The sequence below is a fragment of the Doryrhamphus excisus genome, chromosome 1 (genome assembly GCF_030265055.1).
Source record: "Doryrhamphus excisus isolate RoL2022-K1 chromosome 1, RoL_Dexc_1.0, whole genome shotgun sequence".
In the NCBI taxonomy this organism is placed as follows: Eukaryota; Metazoa; Chordata; class Actinopteri; order Syngnathiformes; family Syngnathidae; genus Doryrhamphus; species Doryrhamphus excisus.
Genome location: NC_080466.1, coordinates 25,667,717 through 25,692,118, shown reverse-complemented (window position 1 = coordinate 25,692,118; position 24,402 = coordinate 25,667,717). Strand labels below are relative to the sequence as shown.

Here is a 24,402-nt window from a genome sequence, read left to right as displayed (position 1 = left end):
TGGATGGATGGCTGGATGGAAGGAAGGATGGATGAATGAATGGGAGGAAGGAAGGATGACCCTGGTGGGGGTCAGCGCTACAGAAAAGGGATGGATGGATGGATGGAAGGAAGGATGGATGAATGGGAGGAAGGATGGATGGATGGATGGATGGAAGGAAGGATGGTTGGAAGGATGGATGGAAGGTTGGAAGGATGGATGGATGGAAGGAAGGAAGGATGGTTGGAAGGATGGATGGAAGGTTGGAAGGATGGATGGAAGGAAGGATGGATGAATGAATGGGAGGAAGGAAGGATGACCGTGGTGAGGGTCAGCGCTATAGAAAAGGGATGGATGGATGGAAGGAAGGATGGATGAATGGGAGGAAGGATGGATGGATGGAAGGAAGGATGGATGGAAGGTTGGAAGGATGGATGGATGGATGGATGAATGAATGGGAGGAAGGAAGGATGGATGATGTTATGGTTGCTAGGCTCCAGCATACCGCGACCCTGGCGAAGGGTCAGCGCTATAGAAAAGGGACGGACGGTTGGATGTTGTGGTTGCTAGACTCCAGCATACCCTGGCGAGGGTCAGCGCAATAGAAAAAGAAAAGGGATGGATGGATGGATGGATGGATGGATGGACGGACACCGTGGTTGCACCATGCATCAGGTCCAGCAGGTGACGCTGTGAGGTCCAACCTGCTGCAGTTGACCCCAGTGATGTAATCAAGACTGCCTCCTACAGGGTCGGATCGGTACATGTCTTGTTTTTCCTGTGTTGGATTGGTGGGCCTTGGGGGAGGTCCTTGTCCTTGTCCCGAACCAGTTCCACGAGCCCCTCTGACTTGGTACTCTCTGCAGTTGAGTAAATTAACACAACATAAGCAAAGACTCCAGAAAACAAGTCAGCAGTTGTTATAAAACTTTATTGAGAACAGAAGCAAACAAACAAGACAACACTTGCAAGTCACTTCCTGTCAACACAATAAAAGCCTGGATGCTACACGTGAAGGACCATGTGAAGAATATGAAGCGTGGTGGAAGCGTGGCGTAAACATGCACAGTGTCGAGGGTGTATGACCTCACCGCCCACGCAGGAAGTGCTTCATCAGCTCACTTCCTGTTCCCGACATCATCATGCTGTGCAGCGCGGCGCTGGAGGAGCTGTCCTACTGTCACTGTGATGCAAAGGAAGTGATGATGTCGTCCCACCTTTCCATACGTGAAAGACCTTTTCGTATCAAAACGTCCTCGTTGTAAATATAGCCCGCTTAGCGCCTCGTGCTCGTTACAAAAGACTCCAACAGGGCGGCCGGCCTTAAGGTGCACTTTAGGTTCAGGACCCAAACAACCCGCTGGCCTCCTCACCAGATGCTCAGCAGCTGGTGTCTCCGAGGTCAGAGGTCACGGGTGGGTTGGAGGGTCAGGAGAAGGGCACGTCCCACCTCTGCGTGGCGGCGCTCTGCTCACACGGGCTGATGACCAGCATGCGGGACGAGTCCAGCCCGTCCAGCGCCATGGCCGAGTCCAGGCAAAAGCGAGACGTCTGGTGCTCCAGGTGAGTGCCCGACTTCTGCCAGCGCTGACGGCACACAGGAAATAAAGAAAGTCAATAAAGGGTGGAGCAAAGCCTGTGATTCTCTAATGTAACCACAAGATGGCGGCGTGCTCACTACGAGTGGAAGTTGGAGGGCCCACTCTGTGTGTGTGTGTGTGTGTGCATTATTCATAGCTGGAAAACAAAGCATCAGATCAGATCAGACGTGAAAGGAGGCTTTTATCCAGCTGTGTGTGTGTGTGTGTGTGTGTGTGTGTGTGTACGTGTGCGTGTTGTTCCAGAGAAAAGAAAACAAAGCAAACAGAATCAGAGCATACAAATTTGTGCAGTCATGTGACACAACATGTGTAAGCGTGTATCTCCTCATCGGGCGCCCATGTTTCTTTTTGCAAAGCCTTTCAAGCGTATCGCTGTCGTGTATCTCGACGTCGGGAACGTCGCTCGGGCCTCGTGTTTGACACAGCGCTCCTCGCAGCGTTTCGATTAAGAACAAGACAGCGAGATAATGAAAAGTGAATCAATTCAACGGACGTGGCTGTGGCTTAAATACTAAAATATCATCTTCACGTGTTTAGGTGGCCATATTTGCCTATTTGTGGCTGTGAGACATGGCTCCCTCTAGTGGAGATAAGCAGCATGACCACCTAACAATCAACTAACTTCAGACACATCAGGAGGGAAAAGTGTTTCTTGTGTTGTCTGACACCGGTTGGGCCTCTAGTGGAGGATGACAGCGACGCATGACTATACCGTATATCGTATATCGTATACCGTATACGTGTGTTGTGTGTGTGTGTGTGTGTGTGTGGCGAGCACGTTGGCGGCGTCTGCACTTGTTTTGTTGTTGGCGCTGACATGTTGTCTTCCTCTGTGGATCGCCGTCCTTCTCACACGTCAAAGACTGAGTCACGGATCAAATGATGCAGAGCTTTCACACACACACACACACACACACACACACACACACACACACACATAGTACAAACACACACACAGTACAAACACACACAAACACACACATGTGATCTTTTCCCGCACATTGGAATGAAGAAGTCAGCCAGGATTAGCAGACACACAGTGAACAGTTGCTGAGGTGTAATGAGCTCATTTTCAGCTGCCTGCCTCTTGACAGTGACTTGCCCCCCCCTCCCCCTGCACCCCCCCGCAATACTTCATGCAACTGAGCCCCCGCTCCCTCCACCCCTTTCTCAGGTGATTTATGACTTGTCAGATTGGTTTCTGCTGCAGGGGCTTCTGGGACGCCGTCAAGGTGCCCACTGGTCAGGTAAGTGTGGGTGTGTGTGTGGTCCGAGAAAGCGGCCAACAACCCCATCCATGCCCTGTATATGTGTGTGTGTGTGTGTGGGCCGGGGGCGGTGGGGCGGGGGGGAGGAAATAACGACTTTTTTGTACAAATTAATTTTCCCATTAATGAACATTTCCATGAATGAATTATAGGTCATCCGATATGTGATGGCCACACAACACCTGTCGCCTTGACGTGTGTGTGTGTGTGTGTGTGTGTGTGTGCGTGGACCTGCTTGCCGTCGGCCATGTTGCAGGGCAACAGCAGCAGTTGCGAGGCGGGGAAGGTGGTGGTGACGGACACGCAGTGGTGTTGCTGTCGTATCTGCTGGCCTGGCGTGTAGATCCACTCCTGCAGGAGGAACACCTTTAGACACGCACATACACACACTCCAGGGTAGACCACCACAATGTAGCCCTGGCGTGTAGATCCACTCCTGCAGGAGGAACACCTTTAGACACTCACACACACATACACTCCAGGGTAGACCACCACAATGTAGCCCTGGCATGTCGACACACAGAATGATTATATAACGGTCCATCACATCTTCACTTCCTGTTTCATCTCCTCGCTGCTAAGCAAAGCGACGCCTCGTGTTAATTGATGATCACGCCGTGCTCATTCACGCCATACGCTTTTCCCGCGAGGGTTCCGGTGCATTTTGTCCACGAAAGTGTCTCCAGCGTACCTGCTTGGGGGCGTGGACCCCGTCTGGATCCACGCAGGGCGCCAACATCAGCACCGGAACCTCCTGGCCGTCCACCCTGCGGGACTCCAAGCAGTTCTGCCTCTGTCGGATGAGCCCGGACTGCGAGTCGGAATCATCGGGGACTCTGAAGGAGAAAGCAGAGACGGCTGTAACAGACACGGACATCAGGTGGACCCTTCTGGACCAGGAATGGAATCTGACCTGTTCACGTGTGAAAGCACACACGGCCTTTCTGGACGTTAGCATCTTAATGAGGAGATTAGCGGGTGGGGGGTTGGGGGGGGGGGCTAATTAAGCCCATGCAGATGCGGTCTAGAAAAACGCTCAAACTTTCTCCACTGATAAACTTTGCTGTTCAAGTGGGGCGTTCAAGGCCTCGGGCATTAATTCAATCTGCTATCTCGCCGCCTTTTAATAAGCCGTTAAAGGTTATTCTCCGTTTAGAGGGTCGGCGTCCCCCGAGAGCCCGCCTGTTAATTCCATTGTGGGGATTAATGCTGGTGTGTGTGTGTGTGTGTGTGACACATAAACGGATCACTGCATGCGTTGTTGATCCGAACCGCCAACCGGTAGCCAAGACTTGGACTGACTTGAGTTCTGGGTAGACGTGGTCCAGGTACCACTTGAAGGACTTGCACTTGAGCTTGTGTCGCAGCTCCACGCGTCCTCGGATGCTGCTGACAGAAAGACTTTGATGAGCGACATCCCGGTCGGCAAGATGGCGGCGTGCGATGCCTTTAAATGTCGGCGTGTCGTCTGCTGCTGCCTGATAAAAACAAACGCTGACATTTAAAGACAGCTGAGGAGGATGTGGGCGGGGCCTGAGGCGGCCAAAAATGACAAGGACTAAGTGGACCCTTTGGACTCGTGATGGACAGCCACCACGAGAAGGAGACGGGCGATGATGATGTCGGGGGGTGGGGGGGGGGGGCAGTGATGATGCCCAGGAACGTCACCGGGATTGACATTTAGAACTTCATTCTAAGATGGATTCTAGACTTAGTTCAAAGGATCTGAAATGAAGAACTAAGGAATCTAAGGAACTAGGATCTGGATGGACATGGTTCTTGGGATCTGGATTGAAGGGACTAAGTTCTTAAGACTGGGATTTAACAACTTGGTTCTAGAGATGTTTGGAATTAAGGACTAGGTTCCAAGTATTTGGATTTGATGAAGTATTTAAAAGGATCTGGACCAACTTAGATCTCAGGATTTTGGATGAATGACTTAGCTCTAAGGATCTGGATTAAAGGACTTTGTTCTTAGGGTTCTAAGACTGTGGACTTCAGATCTGCCTCTACAAACTTGGTCTGGAAGACCTGGATCCAAGACCTCAGCGTGTTCTTACTCTCCGTAGGATTTTCCTCGAGCTGCAGGCCGAGCCGAGTAGTAGAAGAGGCGAAAGTCGTCCATCCAAACTTCGGCTGTGCGACGCGTGTTCCTGACACACACACATGCACACACACACACATGCACACACACACACAGCAGTAACTAACAGTAACAATGAAAAACTGCAGTGTAGCCAAATTGTGGTCTTGGGGTGAGAGGTCAGAGGTCAGAGACGAACCTGATGTAAGTGTTGGCGTTTCCTTCTGGGAAGACGTACGGATGTTTTTTCCGGAAGACGTGACCCACACGACTACACGGAACGATCTCCAAACTTCCTCCACACTGCCACACCCGGAAGGAGATCTCTGGATGGATCACATCGTACGTATACGTACGTATATACACTATACACTATACAGTATACGTACATACACATATGTACTATGTACTAGTATATACAGTACATATAGATACACATATGTACTATGTACTAGTATATACAGTACATATAGATACACATATGTACTATGTACTAGTATATACAGTACATATAGATACACATATGTACTATGTACTAGTATATACAGTATAGATACACATATGTATGTACTAGTATATACAGTATAGATACACATATGTATGTACTAGTATATACAGTATAGATACACGTATGTACTATGTACTAGTATATACAGTATAGATACACATATGTATGTACTAGTATATACAGTATAGATACACATATGTACTATGTACTAGTATATACAGTATAGATACACATATGTATGTACTAGTATATACAGTATAGATACAAGTATGTATGTACTAGTATATACAGTATAGATACAAGTATGTACTAGTATATACAGTATAGATACAAGAATGTACTAGTATATACAGTATAGATACACATACGTATGCATGTACTAGTATATGCAGTATAGATACACATATGTATGTACTAGTATATACAGTATAGATACACATATGTATGTACTAGTATATACAGTATAGATACACGTATGCATGTACTAGTATATACAGTATAGATACACATATGTATGTACTAGTATATACAGTATAGATACACATATGTATGTACTAGTATATACAGTATAGATACACATATGTATGTACTAGTATATACAGTATAGATACACGTATGTATGTACTAGTAGGTACAGTATAGATACAAGTATGTACTAGTATATACAGTATAGATACACATATGTATGTACTAGTATATACAGTATATATACAAGTATGTACTAGTATATACAGTATAGATACACATATGTATGTACTCGTATATACAGTATGGATACACATATGTATGTACTAGTATATACAGTATAGATACACATATGTATGTACTAGTATATACAGTATAGATACACATATGTATGTACTAGTATATACAGTATAGATACACATATCTATGTACGAGTATATACAGTATAGATACACATATGTATGTACTAGTATATACAGTATAGATGCACATAGTATGTATGTGCTAGTATATACAGTATAGATACATGTATGTATGTACTAGTATATACAGTATAGATACAAGTATGTATGTACAAGTATATACAGTATAGATACAAGTATGTACTAGTATATACAGTATAGATACAAGTATGTATGTACAAGTATATACAGTATAGATACAAGTATGTACTAGTATATACAGTATAGATACACATATGTATGTACTAGTATATACAATATATACAATATAGATAAACATATGTATATGTATATACAGTATAGATACACGTATGTATATGTATATATGTACAGTATTGATCCACATAGTACATACAGTATGTACTAGGATAGTATGATGACAGTCAGTCACATGACTCACCAAAGTTCTCCCCGCCCCAGATGTCCATGGCCGTGTCGTACTTGCCCAGGTGATCGAACCATGAGCTGTCAATCACAAAGAGGCCGCCGGCGATGATGGGAGTCCTGCCAGGTGGGACAAACATCGTCATCATCATCATCATCATCATCATCATCATCATGGAGTTGGGGACATTTCTAGGACGACATGTTAGCAACACGATGGCACGGGTGGACGTGGTCACGTGACACTAACACTCACTCTCGAGTGGCGTGAACGTGCGCATGCGTGATGACTCAGCCCCGCCCTCGCAGGTGACACACTGACTGTCACGCTGTCAACAAAAACAAGCGCGCACACACACACACACACACACACACACACCAGCCGTCCATGTGTGAGGGTTGTAAAAACACCACCACGTTAGGTGAAGATGGATATATACGGCATTAGGGGGCGCCATGGCAGTCATCCTTCAAGACGATGTCAGGTTGTATGCTAACCGCCCTTTTCACACACTTTATTTTCTGTTGCTGTTTTGTATAAACAACACAGAATGGTGGGCCAGTATGAATATGAATATGAATATGGCAGCTTTAGGGCGAGTATAGCGTACAGTAGAGCGGCAAAGACGATAGCATAAAGCTGCACCAGCTTCTGTGTAAAAGGCTAAATAAACGGCTGGAAATACGCTTACTTGATTGGCTGCGTGGGGTCGGTCCGACGAGCTCTCTCCTCAGGCGAAAGCCCCTCCCACTTAAAATGGAGGCTCCAATCGAATCCTGAGAGGTAAAAATAGGACAAAGACGTTTGAACGCATCGCTGAGCCCAGGTCCGCAGGTCGGGACGGAACAGGGACAGTCACCTCCTCGCAGGTCGGCGGAGGCGGCCACGTAGGCGAAGGTGTCCATGTTGATGATGTCGATGACGGGGCTGACCACGCGGGTGGGGTCCTGAAGGAACAGAAAAACACCAACATAGATCAGAAGTTGAAATGTTAACGCCGACCGAAACACTTGAAGAGACATTCGACGGCCAATAAGGGGGAGGGTGGGCAGAGTGGGGGGGGGGGGGGGGGGGCAACAGAATGGGGGGGTCTGACAGCTTTGAGAGGCCTGCCTCAGTTTGACCTTCACATGTTAAAAAGGTGGAATGAAAGGTGAGCCAGTCTGCCGTAGTTTGTCTGAACCGTGTCGCGTCTCCGCCTTTAGCTCCGCCTTTAACCTTTAAAGGGGCTCCAAAGCGGCCGTATAAAGACGGCCTGGCCAGGATCCAAACGCCAACTTGCTGCAGTTTGACCAGGATGAACGCAGACCGGAACGGGAGCTTTAATGACAGGGCGCGCCACCATTAGTGTGGTCAAGCAGCAGCCGGGGACGTTAGGCGGCAGGTGGGCCGGTTCTGGGCCATTAGCTGAGGGGCGGACGGGGGGGGGGGGGATCAGAGCCAAGTTATGCAGGCTGCGTAGGTCCACGTTACGGAAGGTCTTTGAAAGACGCTTGGGTGGACATCATTGTGACGCTTAGCTTCCATTGTCATTGCCAAGGAACAATAAGACTTGAACCGCCTGTCGTATTCCGACCTTCTCACGCATCTCATATTGTTCCATGGAGTCAACGTTGTTTTCCTTGGAGACGCTGCCAACAATTGGTGGCCCACAGCCAGCTCAGAAAGGAAGTCATATTTCACGCTAGTCAAAGATGGGGACTCACAAGTGGGCGGCTAAGTCGTAGACAAGGAGTCCAAAATGAAATAACAATATTTCATCTCATTTTTTTTTACAATTACAAATGTTTAGAAATTGTTATTTATTTTATTATTATTATAAATATATTTTATAAAATATACATTTTTGTAGTTAAATTCCTAGTTATTATTATTAATGCAGCCTATATATTTTCATTATTTATTAAATCAATTAAATTAATAAATGAGTAAAATATGAATACAAATGACGAAAGCATAAATAGTGTTAATAAATTCATGAACCAAAATGTATTTAATAATTAAGTAATAAATAATAATTTTAATAAAGTAATATATGAATAAAAATGATGAAAATATACATAATATTTATACATAAAGATAAAATTTATAATTTTTTTTTATGTAACATTAAATTAACATGAAAATATAAATTATTTTTAGACATAAAGATAATATGTATTTAACAATTATTTTATGCAACATTAAATGATTAATTGTTGTAATTGTTATTAATAATCTACTCTGAGATGCATTTTGCACAAGAGTGTAATTTCGTTGAAAAAGATGTTTTGAAGTGCTTAATAAATAAACAAGCTTGCTTTTGCTGCCATAAAAGTGGGCATGAGAAAAGGGGGGGGGGGGGTCCCATGAGGATGAGACCAATTGAGGACCCCCATGTGCGCTACGGTCTACAACGGGAGTGCTGATGTTTTTAAGGCCCAACTGCAAAGAAAGATTCTCTAATGGGGAAGAACGCTCTGCCGTTTTTAGCAATCTGATGCTAACATGTTAGCGAATACATTTGGAACTCGTTTTAAAGACGCTTGTCTTGAACTTAGCGTGGTGCCAGGATGATGGAGCGCTGCCAGGATAGTCTGGAACAGGTGAGGTTGAACAACAAAACACGGAGGACATTTGCTTCCATAACATAAACAATCTGTGGTCCTTCTGAAGGCGCTAAGATCTAGAAGCTTCTGAGGCCCACAGAGGGAATATTAGTCACCTGGATCAATAGCGCGTACATTTAAATCTCCATTTATACAAGCACAAAGTGCTGGGCAGCGCCGCAACGTGATGGATGACTCTTTCATCACGCACACACACAGTAGGAATGAATATGGATGCTGGGCGTTTAGATCGATGTCGCCGAGTCTAAAGGTCGTTAATATCAGCAGAAAACTTCTTCTTCTTCTTCTTCTTCTTCTTCTGAGAACCATGAAGCGGGACTGTGAGAACATAAGTATGTGGACTTCCTGCGTGAGCTCCTTCCATGAGCATGAGAAGCAGAACCCTGATGAGAGAAGATGATGCAAGATGTCGGAAAGCTAAAGGAGACGAGGCTGGAGGATGAGAAGATGCACCAGAGGAGGATGATGGTGATATGAGAGGAAGATGATGCTGATATGAGATCAGGAGTACCCCCAATCCCCCCAAGGCTGTAAAGGTGCAGTGAAAAACTCCACCTGCTTGATCCTCTGCAGGAGGGGGGGCAGCCAGTCCTTGTTGACCTCACAGTGACTGTCCAGGAAGGTGAGGACAGCCGCCCCGGCAGCATCGGCGCCGCGAACCCTGGACCGGATCAGACCTGACGCACACACAACACAACATCCTTGGCGTGAACAGAAGGATTGTGGGTAATGTGGTTTATGTCCGTGTCGCCATGTCTTCACACCGCTATGGAGGAGGAACGGACATGTCGGCTCCCCGGGCATGGAAGCAACCTCTTAGCAGACCCATCACGCTGCATGAGACAGGAAGTGACTCAGCACTTGTGTGTGTGTGTGTGTGAGCTTGTTAGGAAGGCCGGTGTTGTCTTCTGTTTGAACTAGACGCTCTGATCAATACTCACTGACATGCGGCTCTACGTGTTGTGTGTGTGTGTGTGTGTGTGTAGGTGTGTGTGTGTGAGTGTGCGTGTCCGACATTGTACTCGTTGCCGTGAAGTTTCACGCTGTGCCGTTGGGCCGAAGCTCAACCAATTTAAAATCCCATTTCATCCTCAATAAGGCTTTATTTTCTGCATGGGCGGACACACGCACACACACGCATGCACACACACACGCAATGAAGAAGAATGGGCGACTTTGTACGGGAAGACATGTTTTACAACACACACACACACCGCTAACGGTGTGTGCATGACATACAGTGTCGGCCTCGTGTGTGTTTATGGGCATTAAAAAGACAATCGAGTAAGAAGACGTGACGCCGTAAACTGTTAACGAGCCAAAGCGTGTGTGTGCGTGTGTGTGTGTGTGTGTGTGTGTAATGAAAGCGGGCAGTGACACCGTGGAGGACGTGTTCCCGCCGTCCAACAAGGAGACAGCAAGGTGAGCCAGGAGGAAGGACAAACGCAGCAGACAAGAAAAAGGGCAAAACCTAAGTCATTAAAAGGAATAAAGAAAGTCAACTAAAAGAGAAATTCAGCAGGAATGAGCTGGAGCCTACCCCAGCTGACCTCCAGGGTGGGACCCCGGGTACACCCTGGACTGGTCACCTGTCAATCACAAGAATGCAACAAAAACACAGAGATTTCAAACCAGGATTTCCCGACTGTGAGGCATATGTGCTCACCACGAGTACACCGTGCCGCCCATCAATATCAAATGGTATCCCTGGGGGTACGCGAACCCCACTTTGGGAACCACTGCTACAGGATACAACTGTAAATGGTCAGGCCTACAGACGCTTGTTAGGAATGGAATATTATATTCTGTTTTGGATAAGTAATGCAACAAGTATCCAGTACACGGTATACTGGTTGTTGTGTACTGTTGGAAGTATTCCATTGGGCCTTTCTCATTCCTCCCGTCCTCTCATTGTCAGGCTGTCTTTTCAATTTGTGTATTGCAATCATTCCCCTTCTATTTTTATGAGCATGGCGGCAGCCGCGATTGGATTAGCGAGGAAGACGATGAGCGTGACGCACGCACGAGGTGCGGTATCCACATTTAGCCCGATTGAGACGCTAACTGCTTCTTGCTTTGTCACGCTCTCAAAGCGGATATCACGTCGCTCACATCTTCACCGTTTCCTTCAAAACCAGCATCTCTCCTTCCTCGTTACTCGTCCAGCCTCGTTTGGGAATGTTTGGGAACGTTTGGGAGCAAATCATAAGAAGGACAAAGAGACGCACCTTCTCTTTTGCTGTTGTGGAGACATTTGACTTTGGGCAGTTTGGTGAGAAGCTGGCAGTCGCTTCCTGAAACGACACCAAGACAAGACCCACCGTTAATAATAGAGCAGTTCTTGGCAACCTTCACCCTCAAAGGAGCCAATGAGAGCCAAGACAAATAGTCTGGAGACGCAACACGTTTAGAGGCTACACTGATTAGTGGCTTTTAAAGGTGGAATCTTTGAAAAACTTGACCTGACAACAGAATGCAACTAACACAAGTGGAGGTGCGTCCATCCATCCATCCATCCATATACCCATCCATCCATCCATCCATCCATCCTCCCAACCATGAATCAATCCACCCATCCACCCATGTAGCCACCCACCCACCCACCCACCCGTCTGTCCGTCCGTCCGTCCGTCCGTCTGTCTGTCTGTCTATCTATCCATCCATCCTCCCAACCATGAATCAATCAATCGTCCCATCCATCCAACCATCAATCCACCCACCCACCTATTCATCCACCCAACCATCCATCCATCCATATACCCATCCATCCATCCATGTAGTCATCTATCCATATACCCATCCATCCATCCAGCTGTCCATCCATCCTCCCAACCATGAATCAATCCACCCATCCACCCATGTAGCCACCCACCCACCCACCCACCCATCTATCTATCTATCTATCTATCTATCTATCTATCTATCTATCTATCTATCTATCTATCTATCTATCTATCTATCTATCTATCTATCTATCTATCTATCTATCTATCTATCTATCTATCTATCTATCTATCTATCTATCTATCTATCTATCTATCTATCTATCTATCTATCTATCTATCTATCTATCTATCTATCTATCTATCTATCTATCTATCTATCTATCTATCTATCTATCTATCTATCTATCTATCTATCTATCTATCTATCTATCTATCTATCTATCTATCTATCTATCTATCTATCTATCTATCTATCTATCTATCTATCTATCTATCTATCTATCCTCCCAACCATGAATCAATCGTCCCATCCATCCAACCATCAATCCACCCACCCACCTATTCATCCACCCAACCATCCATCCATCCATCCATATACCCATCCATCCATCCATGTAGTCATCTATCCATATACCCATCCATCCATCCAGCTGTCCATCCACCCTCCCATCCACCCATGTAGCCACCCACCCATCTATCTATCTATCTATCTATCTATCTATCTATCTATCTATCTATCTATCTATCTATCTATCTATCTATCTATCTATCTATCTATCTATCTATCTATCTATCTATCTATCTATCTATCTATCTATCTATCTATCCATATACCCATCCATCCATCCAGCTGTCCATCGACCCTCCCAACCATCCATCCATCCTCCCAACCATGAATCAATCCACCCATCCATCCACCCATCCACCCATGTCGCCACCCACTCATCTATCTATCCATCAATCCATCCATCCAACCATCCTCCCAACCATGACTCAATCCACCCATCCATCCACGCATCCACCCATGTAGCCACCCACCCATCTATCTATCCATCCATCCACCCATCCTCCCAACCATCCATCCATCCATCCTCCCAACCATGAATCAATCAATCCATCCATCCAACCATCAATCCACCCACCCACCCATTCATCCACCCAACCATCAATCCATCCATCCATGTAGCCACCCACCCATCCATCCATCCATCCATCCAACCATCCATCCATCCATCCATCCATCCTCCCAACCACGAATCAATCCACCCATCCATCCATTTTCTATGACGATTATCCTCACTAGGGTCTGACCCAAGATGGACGCCTGTTTTCACCTGACTTGTCGGCCTGATGCAGCTGCTGTGTGACATGTGACCTGGAAGACTGTGTGTGTGTGTGTGTGTGTGTGTGTGTGCGTGTACTCACCGTCATGGCTGAAGTCGTCCACCAGGATGATCTCATGGATGAGATGAACGGGAGTTCTGTTTAAAACACTGACAGAGAGAAACAAACACATCATGTGACAACAAACAAACAATGCAAGACACACACACACACACACACACACTGATGACTCCATTATGTACGCTCTGCACGCCTTTGGAAACAACATATTGAAAATGTCAGGCTAAATTCCCACCATGAAAATGTATAACGTGTTGCCGGGAAAAAAATTTCATTAAAGAGGAGAATTGAGACATCAAAAATTCACAAGTTGTACTCCAGCAACGTGAGAAAACGTCTTTTCTTTTCAATATTTCTACTCCTCTCATAGCAGCACGAGGGCAGGAAAGATAGAAGACCAGAAGAAGAACCAGCGGCTTTCTTCTTAAAGGTCAAAGGTCGTCAAATGTTATCGTTTGTGTACTTTAGCCACTGATAAATTAGCCACTGGCTAATCTTGCATATTTACATGATTAATACGCATTGTCTCCGCCTTTCTTCAATAATAATAGATAATGGAGGCGGGGTATAGGACAGGGATGCTGATCATTGGCCTGGAGGCGGGGCTTAACAGCCTAGAGGCGGGACTAAATGTCATGAAAGTGGGGAGAAGTAACGTGGAGGTGAGGAGCCATCATACATGATAATCAACATAACAAGCTTTCCCTCTCTGACAGGAAGCAGGAATCCTCCTCTAGATCTGCATGCTGGCTTCCTGTCTCATCAGCGCTGATCTATGGCGTGCGGCGCTATATACGTCTCCATTCCTCAGGCGCAGCGGAGCACTAAAAGTCCACTTAGTCAACATTAAATAGTCTCGTCAGCGCTTTAAATCCTCGTTTGGCCGCCACGGCCGCTTGCTGCTGACACGGAGTGACGCTGCACTTTGTCGCTGCCGTGGTTACATGCTGTGAACGATGGCTCCGCCCACTGTCGGACACGTAGGACTCATTTAGTGAGTGGAAGCAAAGCGCGCGGTCAATCACAAAGTGCTGAGCTGGTGCTGATCTAGATGCTGCGTTTATACGCTCTGATTGACACTGTGTGTGTGTGTGGAAGTGGTCAAATGAAAGGCTGACAATCCCGTCATACTTTCATCATCTTCTCCCCCGTGATGCCTCCTCTGATGATACCACGCCAATAAACCGTCAGATCGCAGCTTGATTAAATATCGACAAGACACCCCCCCCCCCCCCCCCCCCCCCCGGAGGGCCTTTATTAAAGCGGGATGCCCGTCACGTCCCCCAGCGGTGAAGCTTTATCACTTATCTTCTTCTTCTTTCATCTCATACAAGGAAATGAGAAAATTAGACACAGTAAAACGTCAAAGCTAACTTGATGGAATTGTTGTCTTTACATAAAACCGATGATTTAGATGTGCTCACATATGGAATATGACCACATTCCCCGCACACACCGCAGTATGAATACGCAATATGGAATATGCATTGTTTTCAAAGTGAGGATTCCAAGAATAAAGACAGCAAGCTATAGCTCATGTTGTGTTTACGTATGTTAGCGCCCCCAAACTCAAACTAAAAATAAAAGGCGGCAAAGGAGTTTCCAAGTCGACACCAAACAACAACAACAACAACACACACACACACACACACACACACACACAAACACACACACACAGTGAGACAGAGCAAAGGGAGCAGCAGGGCCCAGGGAGACAGATTGTCTTTTAATTGGTGGAAAACTGCAGAGCTTTAAGAAGACCTGCAGGGGAGGACGCAACACACTCACACAACACACACTACACACTACACACACACTGTCCTCTGTGAAAGTAAGGAGAAGGAGTCAGTCCTTGCACACAGACTGTTATAATGAGCTGAACTCTGGCCAACTATGTGTGTGTGTGTGTGTGTGTGTGTGTGTGTGGACCTGCTGATAGCATCACATTGTGAGAAGGAAAGATGGTGGAGAGTTTTCCGTGTCCACCGACTCCGTCTAATTGGCCGCTCTATGCCATTTTATTTATTACGGTATAATAATATGATATCATCCATAGTAGTAATATTATATCCACAGTACATCAGTGGGTCTCAACTGGCGGGTCAGGACCCAAAAGTGGGTTGCTCATCCATTCTGTAAAAATTCATAAACATAAGACATTTCTTTTTTTTTGGAGGGGGGGGGTGTTGTTACCTCCTGACAGTGCGCAGCAGAGTGGAGCGGGCCTCGTTGTGGAAGGTGATGATGACGGAGGTAGGAGGAAGGTCGGCGTCGTAGCGGAGGTCGGCGCACCTGCGGACGCCAACGACACCGTGGTTTAGTCCGCTATCTGAACAACAGTCATTATTTTATCCTCAACTCCCTTTTCACGCCTTCCCTCTCTCACGCACACACACTCTCTTAAAGGGACGGCGTGTTCACACTGCAGAACATGAATTATAAATGAGCAGCCAGCTCATTAAAATACACCATACAACAATGTGAGTGTGGCTCCTTCGCTGGGTCAGCACACTTTTCCCTGTAAAACACACGCATGCACACGCACACGCACGCACACGCAGCACAATGACGAGACTGGCCTTTACGGATGAGATTGATGGATTGGTGACATTTCCCAACAGCTTTGGCTGTTCTAGTGTGTGTGTGTGTGTGTACTATGTGTGTGAGTACTGGAGTGCCGTGGAGCCAGGAGCTGATCAACCAGCTGATCGGTTAGTTCTTGCCGTTGGGGGGGGCCTGAAAACCGGAAGAACTCGGACTCACTGGAAATAAAATAAAGAATAAAGGCCAAAGCAGCCGCGATGTTATTTTCTTGTCTGGCACCAATAAAACGTCATCCTGTAAGCTCTTCCTCTGCTCCGGCATGAGGAATAAATGTTAGATATTCCTCATATCCTCTCCCATCATGCACCTCTCTCCACGCTCCGTCCCGCTATCTCGCCGCCGCCATCTCTGCTTCTCCTGCACTTGATTTATTCAGCAGCTCCAGCCGAGAGGACCGATAAGAAGATAAAGGCGGACCTGCAACACTGAGATGTGTGTGTGTGTGTGTGTGTGTGTGGAGAAGAGTGTGCATACACGCACACACACACACACACACACACACACACACAATGGCAGGCACAGATGTAGAGATAACATTGGTGCTGACAGATGACTGATGTTGAGGCTGATATGAACACGCTTCCATACTCCCTCAGCGTACGTGCACGTGCATGCGCACTCCATGTAGAGACAGGAAATGACTGGTGAGGGGAGGAGAGTCCTTTGGGGGGAAGAAAGCAGCGTCTCGTGAAGGAGGAGAAACGAGGACGACAAGGAGGAAGACGAGGAGGAAGGGTGGCTGAACAAAAGGGGGGTGGGGGTGGTGGAGGAGGAGCGGCATGGAAGACAATGGAGAGGAGGAGGATGGGGGGAAATGAGATGGAGAAGATGGAGAAGATGGAGAAGATGGAGAGACTAGTTAGGAGACGAGGAAGAGGAGGAAGGCTAAGAAAGGAGGAGCAGCCTTTTCCTGTGCTGACTTTCTTCAGGCTTCTGATTGGATGAAATGCTCTCACACGCTGGAGTTTTAGCCACGCCCTATGCTACACCTACACCATCTATTGTATATATATATATATATAATATATATAGGATATAGATACTATATGTAGGATATATATAGGAAGTATTAATACTACACTTCATCCAACAAGAACTATTAATACTACACTTCATCCAGCAGGAACTATTAATACTACACTTCATCCAATGGGAACTATTAATACTACACTTCATCCAACAGGAAGTATTAATACTACACTTCATCCAATGGGAACTATTAATACTACACTTCATCCAACAGGAAGTATTAATACTACACTTCATCCAATGGGAACTATTAATACTACACTTCATCCAACAGGAAGTATTAATGCTACACTTCATCCAACAGGAAGTATTAATGCTACACTTCATCCAACAGGAAGTATTAATGCTACACTTCATCCAATAGAAACTATTAATACTGCACTTCATCCAATAGAAAGTATTAACACTACACTTCAACAGGAAGTATTAATACTACACTTCATCCAACAATAACTATTAATACTACACTTCATCCAACAGGAAGTATTAATACTACACTTCATCCAATTATAACTATTAATACTAAACTTCATCCAATAGGAAGTATTAACATTACACTTCAACAGGAAGTATTAATACTACACTTCATCCAATTATAACTATTAATACTACACTTCATCCAACAGGAAGTATTAATACTACACTTCATCCAATTATAACTATTAATACTATACTTCATCCAACAGGAAGTATTAATACTACATTTCAGCCAAAAGGAACTATTAATACTACACTTCATCCAATTATAACTATTAATACTACACTTCATCCAACAGGAAGTATTAATACTACATTTCAGCCAAAAGGAACTATTAATACTACACTTCAACAGGAAGTATTAATACTACATTTCATCCAACAGGAAGTATTAATACTACACTTCATCCAATATGAACTATTAATACTACACAACTATTAATACTACAAACTTGACTCCAAATAAAAGCATCATTTACATTCTTCAAAGCAATGGATTCAACAAAATAACAAATTCAACAAAATAATAAAAAAAACGAACCCCAATTTCCGATGTAACAAAAATGGCCGACCCCATCCAGCATCTCCTCTATGACCAGCGAGCCAAAGGAGGATAGGAAATATGATATTTTATATATATTATATTAAATAGGAGATGAAATATTCCATAAATGTTGTTGAATAAAAAAAGGAAGATAAATAAGAAATGAAAGATGATTCATGCCGCATGACACATTTCCACTGAGAGGCCGAGTGTAAATCATGTGACCACGGCGCTGTCGTGAAGGCTCTCAGGGTGGCGGCGTGGCCCTTCAGACGTCAAGCAGCTGTCAATCATCCTGCCGTGGAAAAGACGCCATTTTGCTCTCCGTCGCCGTAATGACCGCGTTGTCACACGGCGACGCCTGGCCGCTGTTCGCAATCAGACACGGCTGACGTGAAAAGTGGCGTTTTAGTGCGCGGTGAGCGACGAAGCGTGCACGTGGACGTCGTGGTGAGCGTGGAGCTTCCAGCTAATTGATGTGTTGAACTTCCTGGAGTGGAAGTGCTGCCGCTAAAAATAACCACTGCAAAATAAACAAACAGCAAGTAAACATTCAGGAAAGTTTCCCAATCCAAAAAAGACCATCCCTGCGGCGCCTTGTGCTTTTCTGTTTGAAGAACATGAGGAAGATGAGGAACATGAAGCTGCAGCTGCCGCCAGGGATGCCTCATGCACGTGCATGTGCATGTGTTCCAGTCCTATTGCTATGAAAAGAAGTCGGCTGTTAGCATCGGAGACTGGACACTTTATTCGCTTGTCGATCTTCTCATTGTCTGACATCAGACACGAGCCATCATCATTATCATCATTATCATCATTATCATCATTATCATCATTATCATCATTATCATCATTATCATCATTATCATCATTATCATCATTATCATCATTATCATCATTATCATCATTATCATCATTATCATCGTTATCATCGTTATCATCATTATCATCGTTATCAATATTCAATTTTTCTTCCGTCAGAGATGACAATCAGGATGAAGACGTTTTTACTGACATTTTCTTCACTGAAGACTAAATTGTGTTTGACGTTTCGAGAAACACAAAGCTGGCTTTGTGAAGAACCAAATGGTCCTCATCGTCGCTGACAAAGATGTTTTGTTCTGCTCGTCAAACGTTATTTTAGCATAAATATCCACCAGAACTTGACTTGGTTAACTAGAGGATGCGTGCGTGATGTGTTGTCATGTGACGTTTTTACGTCTGATGCTCTACAGCCGTACGTTCTAACGCAACCCTGGGATGGAAGCCCCCCCACCTCCTCACAGCCATGACGCTTCCGGTGTCTCGGCATGTGAGTCTGCCCTTCACTGTCTCCTTCCCTCACACAGGAAAAGACCCCAAAGGAGGAGAAAAGGACGAGGAAGGAGAAGGGGGAGAAGATGGAGAAAGATGAAGACCACAAAGGAGAAAGAAGCTGAAGAGGAAGGAGAAGATGAAGGAGGAGAGGAAGAAAGAGAAAAAGATGGAGAAGGCTAATGAAGAAGATGATGAAGATGAAGAGGGAAAAAATGGAGAAGGAGGAAGATGAAGAAGATGAATAGAAAAAGGAAGAAGATAGGGAAGAAGAAAAAAGAAGAACAAGATAGGGACAAAGTAGAAGATGAAAGTGGAAATGTAGACGGCAGATGAAGGAGAAGAAGCGGTAGATGTCAAGAAGATGACTGAAAAGGAGGAAGAGAAGAGAAGAGAAGAGAAAGGCTGTCAGCAGCGTGTGGATGAGAAAATGACAGAAAATGACAGAAAATGAGGTTGACAGTTGTGGTTTCTATGGAGGTGGTGGACGTGAGAACCACCTGAGATGACCTGGACGTGGCAGCTGGGGAGCATTATGGGATGGATCGTCCATCAGCACTCGGCCTCGTTCGTTCGTTCATTCATTCATTCATTCGTTCATTCATTCTCATCCTTTCTGCATGACAGTCCACACTTCTCATATACTCGGGAGGAAACACACACACACAGCTAGAGTGATGACAGTGTGTGTGTGTGTGTGTGTGTTGTCTGGGTGATGAATGAAGCAATATTTCAGTGTGAAGCAGCGTCACAGATGCTGCCATGGAGAATTGCATATACTCTATGCTATGTTACGCCACACACACACACACACACACACACAATGCAGTGCAAACATAATTTTTCAGGGAGTGTCATGGTCTGCTGCATCACAACAATCACCTGTCTGATTATACACACTTAGCGATGAACACGCACACATAGTGCATGACAACATGGCTACGCACGCACACACACACACACACACACACAAAAGACAGTGTTGTGTTGTCTCATTGTGTTAAGCCAAAGCTGCCCAGGGGGCAACAGTCTCATTGCCAAGCAAGCATTATCGACACCACACACACACACACACACACACACACACACACACACACACACACACACACACACACTATATATAAGATATGTTAAAGCACATTAGCCCAAAGCAGTACACACATACGACCTATGACCTTCCGAATGACCTTAAATCATGTTACATCATCATGTTACATCATCATGTGTAACATGTTGCATCATCATGTTTCAAACGAAGTGGATCACGACAATGGATGAGAGAACATTAGACTAGTTAGCCGACGTTAGATTCCAATACACGAGCGTACATGTGTTTGTGTTGCCATGGTGATTTGCTCTAGCTTGGTCTCTCCAGCGGTAGAAGGTGGAAGCTAGAAGGTGAAGCCATTGATGAAACGCACTAGCAGAACTTTGAAATAAAACCACTTTTTTTTTCTCTCACAAGCAACCTGAATGAAAGCAATTTCCATTTCAAAGACGGCAGCACGGACGCTTTGGAATGAATGGCGAGCTTTAATGAGCTCAGGGAACGCTCGCTCTTAATCACAACACCCAATTAAGTCAAATCATCTCTTTTCTCTTCGCCACAACACTTTCCATTCCCGGGAAGCACGCTCTTGGAACGCCAACACAATACACAACAATTCCTCCAGTTCCGAGTCCGAGATCCTGCCCCAAATGGAAGTTCCATCAGCCCGTCGCTCCCACCCTCCCCCGTGGTCATGAGCTTCGGGTGCTGACGGAAAGGACAAGATGGCGGCTACAAGCACCTCCCACCGTCTCCCCAGAGGACGGGCAGTGACATTTCCACGGTGACATCCAAAACATAGAGTGACTTTTTGAAGGCTGCCAAATGACAAGGCTCCCAAATACACCTTCCTCTTCTACTTCCTCCTTTCTCCCGGTTGCTATGGTGACGGCGGCCGCATGGAAGTGAGGCATCAATTAAGGTGCTTGTGTGCGTCTACGACCCGTCTGCTCATTCATCATCCTACTGACTCAAGCTGGGGAACTTTTACACAAACAACCCACACACACACACACACACACGCAGGCCTCCTATCTGTGATTCAGCGCTCGTCTAGCGATGCCTTGAAGCTGAATGTTGCAGGAAGCAAGGCTGACAAAGTGTCGTGTTTTCACCCTCCGGTCGCTGCCCGTTCTCATCCATCTCCTGAGTGAGCCGCCATTGTGGAAAAGTCACATTCGGCTGGTGTGCGTTGGAATGACAACATCTTATTTCACACGCTCACACATGCGCATGCACACGCACACACACACGCACACACACTCTGCCAAAAGATCCTCCATTTAAACATCTTCACGTGTCAGGAGTTTTCCAGTTGATTTCTTTAATAATCAGTTCTTTAATAATCTCCATATATTTCATTTTTAATAATAAAAACTTTATTTAGATTTGTTTCTCATTTTATTAAAACTTCTTAAAATTTAAATAAAAATGTAATTTTTCAACTGTATGCCACTTAAATGGCCATTGGCTAGCCACCAGTCCAGGGTGAACCCCACCTTTTGCCCCAAGTCGGCTGGGATAGGCTCCAGCATACCCGCCAGCCTAGTGAGGATAAGCGGCATAGAAAATGGATGGATGGATGGATGGATGGATGGATGCATGGATGAATGCATGGATGGATGAATGGATGGATGGATGGATGGATGAATGGGTGCATGGATGGATGGATAGACGCATGGATGGATGGCTGGATGGGTGGATGGATGGATGGATGGATGCATGGATGAATGCATGGATGGATGAATGGATGGATGGATGGATGGGTGCATGGATGGATGGATAGACGCATGGATGGATGGCTGGATGGATGGATGGATGTGTGGATAGATGGATGCATGGATGGATGGATGCATTGCTGTTGTGTTCTTGTATTACGACTGCCTCGACTACTTCCTTGCTGACACTACTAGTACTACTACTACTACTTTGCAGTACTTTCCTGCAGTAGTTCTGAGCTTTAGCCTCCACATGCTAACAATACTTTGTACGCTATGACAGAATAAACAAGCTTTCAAATCTTCTACTTTCTGACTAATCATCCATCCAACACGGCGCTCCCCGCCAAGGTGACCTTCTCTTTGGAAAGTCGGCGTTCTGTTCCCACCAAACCTGCCGACACCTGTCAGAGCTCGGCAGCGTGTGTGTGTGTGTGCGTGTGCGTGTGTGTGTGTGACAGGGAGGACGGGCTTGTTGCTATGAGACGAGTAAAAAGTGAAAAGTCTGTCTGAGCCAACTCTGGTTAAAAAGTGACAACATGGCGGCGGCGCCTCCTTCACGGCGCCCTGTATCAACACAATGTCCATACCGACCGCTAACTTGGCAAAGTTTAAGAGCATTTTAGCAATTCATGCACATATTTGCACACACACACACACACACACACACACACACACTACAATACGCACACCTCATTGGCAGCCAAAGACTGTTGACTCTAGTGTTTGTGTTTGTGTGTGCGTGTGCACGTGTGCAATGGTAGCTATCTGAGGTAAACAGCTGGTGATTGGACGCTCATTTGGAGAGCTTCCCAGAAACACACACACACACACACACACACACATATATATAAAAACAAGAAGCACAATTAAGGTTCGATAATAAGGTGGAACACACACACACACACATTAGTTGTTGTCCCTGGTTGACTTCTGGAATAAAGTCTCACCTAAGTTGTTTCATCTGCTACTTGAGGGGAGAAGGTCCACATTGGAGAAGCAAATGTCGCTGTTGATGAACGTACTTGACTGGGAACCATCAACTTTTATTCGCCACATCAGCACACGCTAGTCTGACCATTCCTTATTGTTATGCTGGGAAGCCACGCCGAGGCGAGCGAGGGCAGCGTGGACTCGCATCAGCACGCTTGATTTGTTGACCGGACGGAGGAAGCTCTAAACCCCCCCAAGGTCATGTGATGTGGAGGTCGAGCAGCATTTCCACGGGAAATACGCTTCCCCAGCTCAGCCGGCATCAAAGGAGTTTCTGCTTTTTGAAGGATGAGCGCCAACAAGGAGAAGACAATAAACTGCGGTGTTTCCCGCAGGACTGCAAAAATATGAAAATAACTAATATAGAAATGGAAACACAAATTCATTCATGCAGGCCGCCACAGATGAATGACTGTATGGGCAACACTGACAGGAAGTGACGTGAAGCAAAATGACTCACGTGCCACTCTTTAGCAAGTGCAGCGTACAGCGTGCTGTGGAAAAGGCCAGTCATGACCATAGCCGTTTGACACCCCCGCACAACCCGAAGCTCCATTGTTTACTCTCCCTCCCTTTTGACACTATGAAGCTCTACTTAGAGCATCCTAAAAGATCCAGCAGTGCAAAATGTACATTCTTGCACGTAACACGCCACTGTTGACCCTGGAACAGATCATTTCTTTCTATATGATTTCCTGCTTGAGGAGGGGGGCTCCATTGGACAATAGCAGGCTTCAGGAGGTCAGCCAATCAGAAGGCAGCCAGCTGGACAGCGTGTGGAGGCGGGGCTCCATCTGTCCGTCCAACATTGGGGGTAAATATGTATCAGTGTGACAGGAAGTCGATCGGGAAGTGGACTGACCCCCGTTGGCCCGGTGGGGACACAATAACAATACATACAATAACAAGACGACTGAGCGGCATCTGTGACGAGGGAGGGACACAAACGCACACACACACACACACACACAAAGAGTGATAGCGCCAGTGTGTGCGAGAGGTAAGCAACAGAGACAGCGGTTGCTAGCTGAAGGCCACAGCAGGTGGTGGATGTGTCTGTTGGCTTCACTCACATCATTTGGGAGTGTGTTCATGTGTGTGTGTGTGTGGGTGTGTGTGTGTGTGTGTGTGTGTGTCTGCACGTTATGCCAGATGGTGCGTGACGACTGTAACGCTCCCAGCAGCG

At 45.8% G+C, this 24,402-nt stretch overlaps 1 protein-coding gene across 6 annotated transcripts in view; it reads right to left on the bottom strand.

Annotated features, from left to right (window-relative positions):
• Positions 1-449: 449 nt before the first annotated feature.
• Positions 450-24,402, bottom strand: part of galnt14 (UDP-N-acetyl-alpha-D-galactosamine:polypeptide N-acetylgalactosaminyltransferase 14 (GalNAc-T14)) — a 45,315-nt gene continuing 21,362 nt past the window's right edge. Inside the window, exons 3-16 of one of the 6 annotated variants that reach the window (XR_009128636.1) lie at positions 15,683-15,781; positions 13,511-13,578; positions 11,588-11,653; positions 9,915-10,036; positions 7,610-7,697; positions 7,442-7,526; positions 6,766-6,869; positions 5,131-5,257; positions 4,909-5,001; positions 4,151-4,234; positions 3,540-3,684; positions 3,080-3,284; positions 1,071-1,566; positions 450-839 (exon numbers count right to left, since the gene is read on the bottom strand). Coding sequence is in view for 4 of the 6 variants with exons in the window: in XM_058065397.1 (XP_057921380.1) it covers positions 1,451-1,566; positions 3,080-3,284; positions 3,540-3,684; positions 4,151-4,234; positions 4,909-5,001; positions 5,131-5,257; positions 6,766-6,869; positions 7,442-7,526; positions 7,610-7,697; positions 9,915-10,036; positions 11,588-11,653; positions 13,511-13,578; positions 15,683-15,781 (1,402 nt within the window). In the remaining 2 variants the exon portion in view is untranslated. Of the gene's footprint in view, positions 840-870; positions 1,567-3,079; positions 3,285-3,539; positions 3,685-4,150; positions 4,235-4,908; positions 5,055-5,130; positions 5,258-6,765; positions 6,870-7,441; positions 7,527-7,609; positions 7,698-9,914; positions 10,037-11,587; positions 11,654-13,510; positions 13,579-15,682; positions 15,782-24,402 lie in introns of those variants that run through there. The other 5 variants (XR_009128638.1, XM_058065397.1, XM_058065398.1 and 2 more) reach the window with 5 other exon arrangements.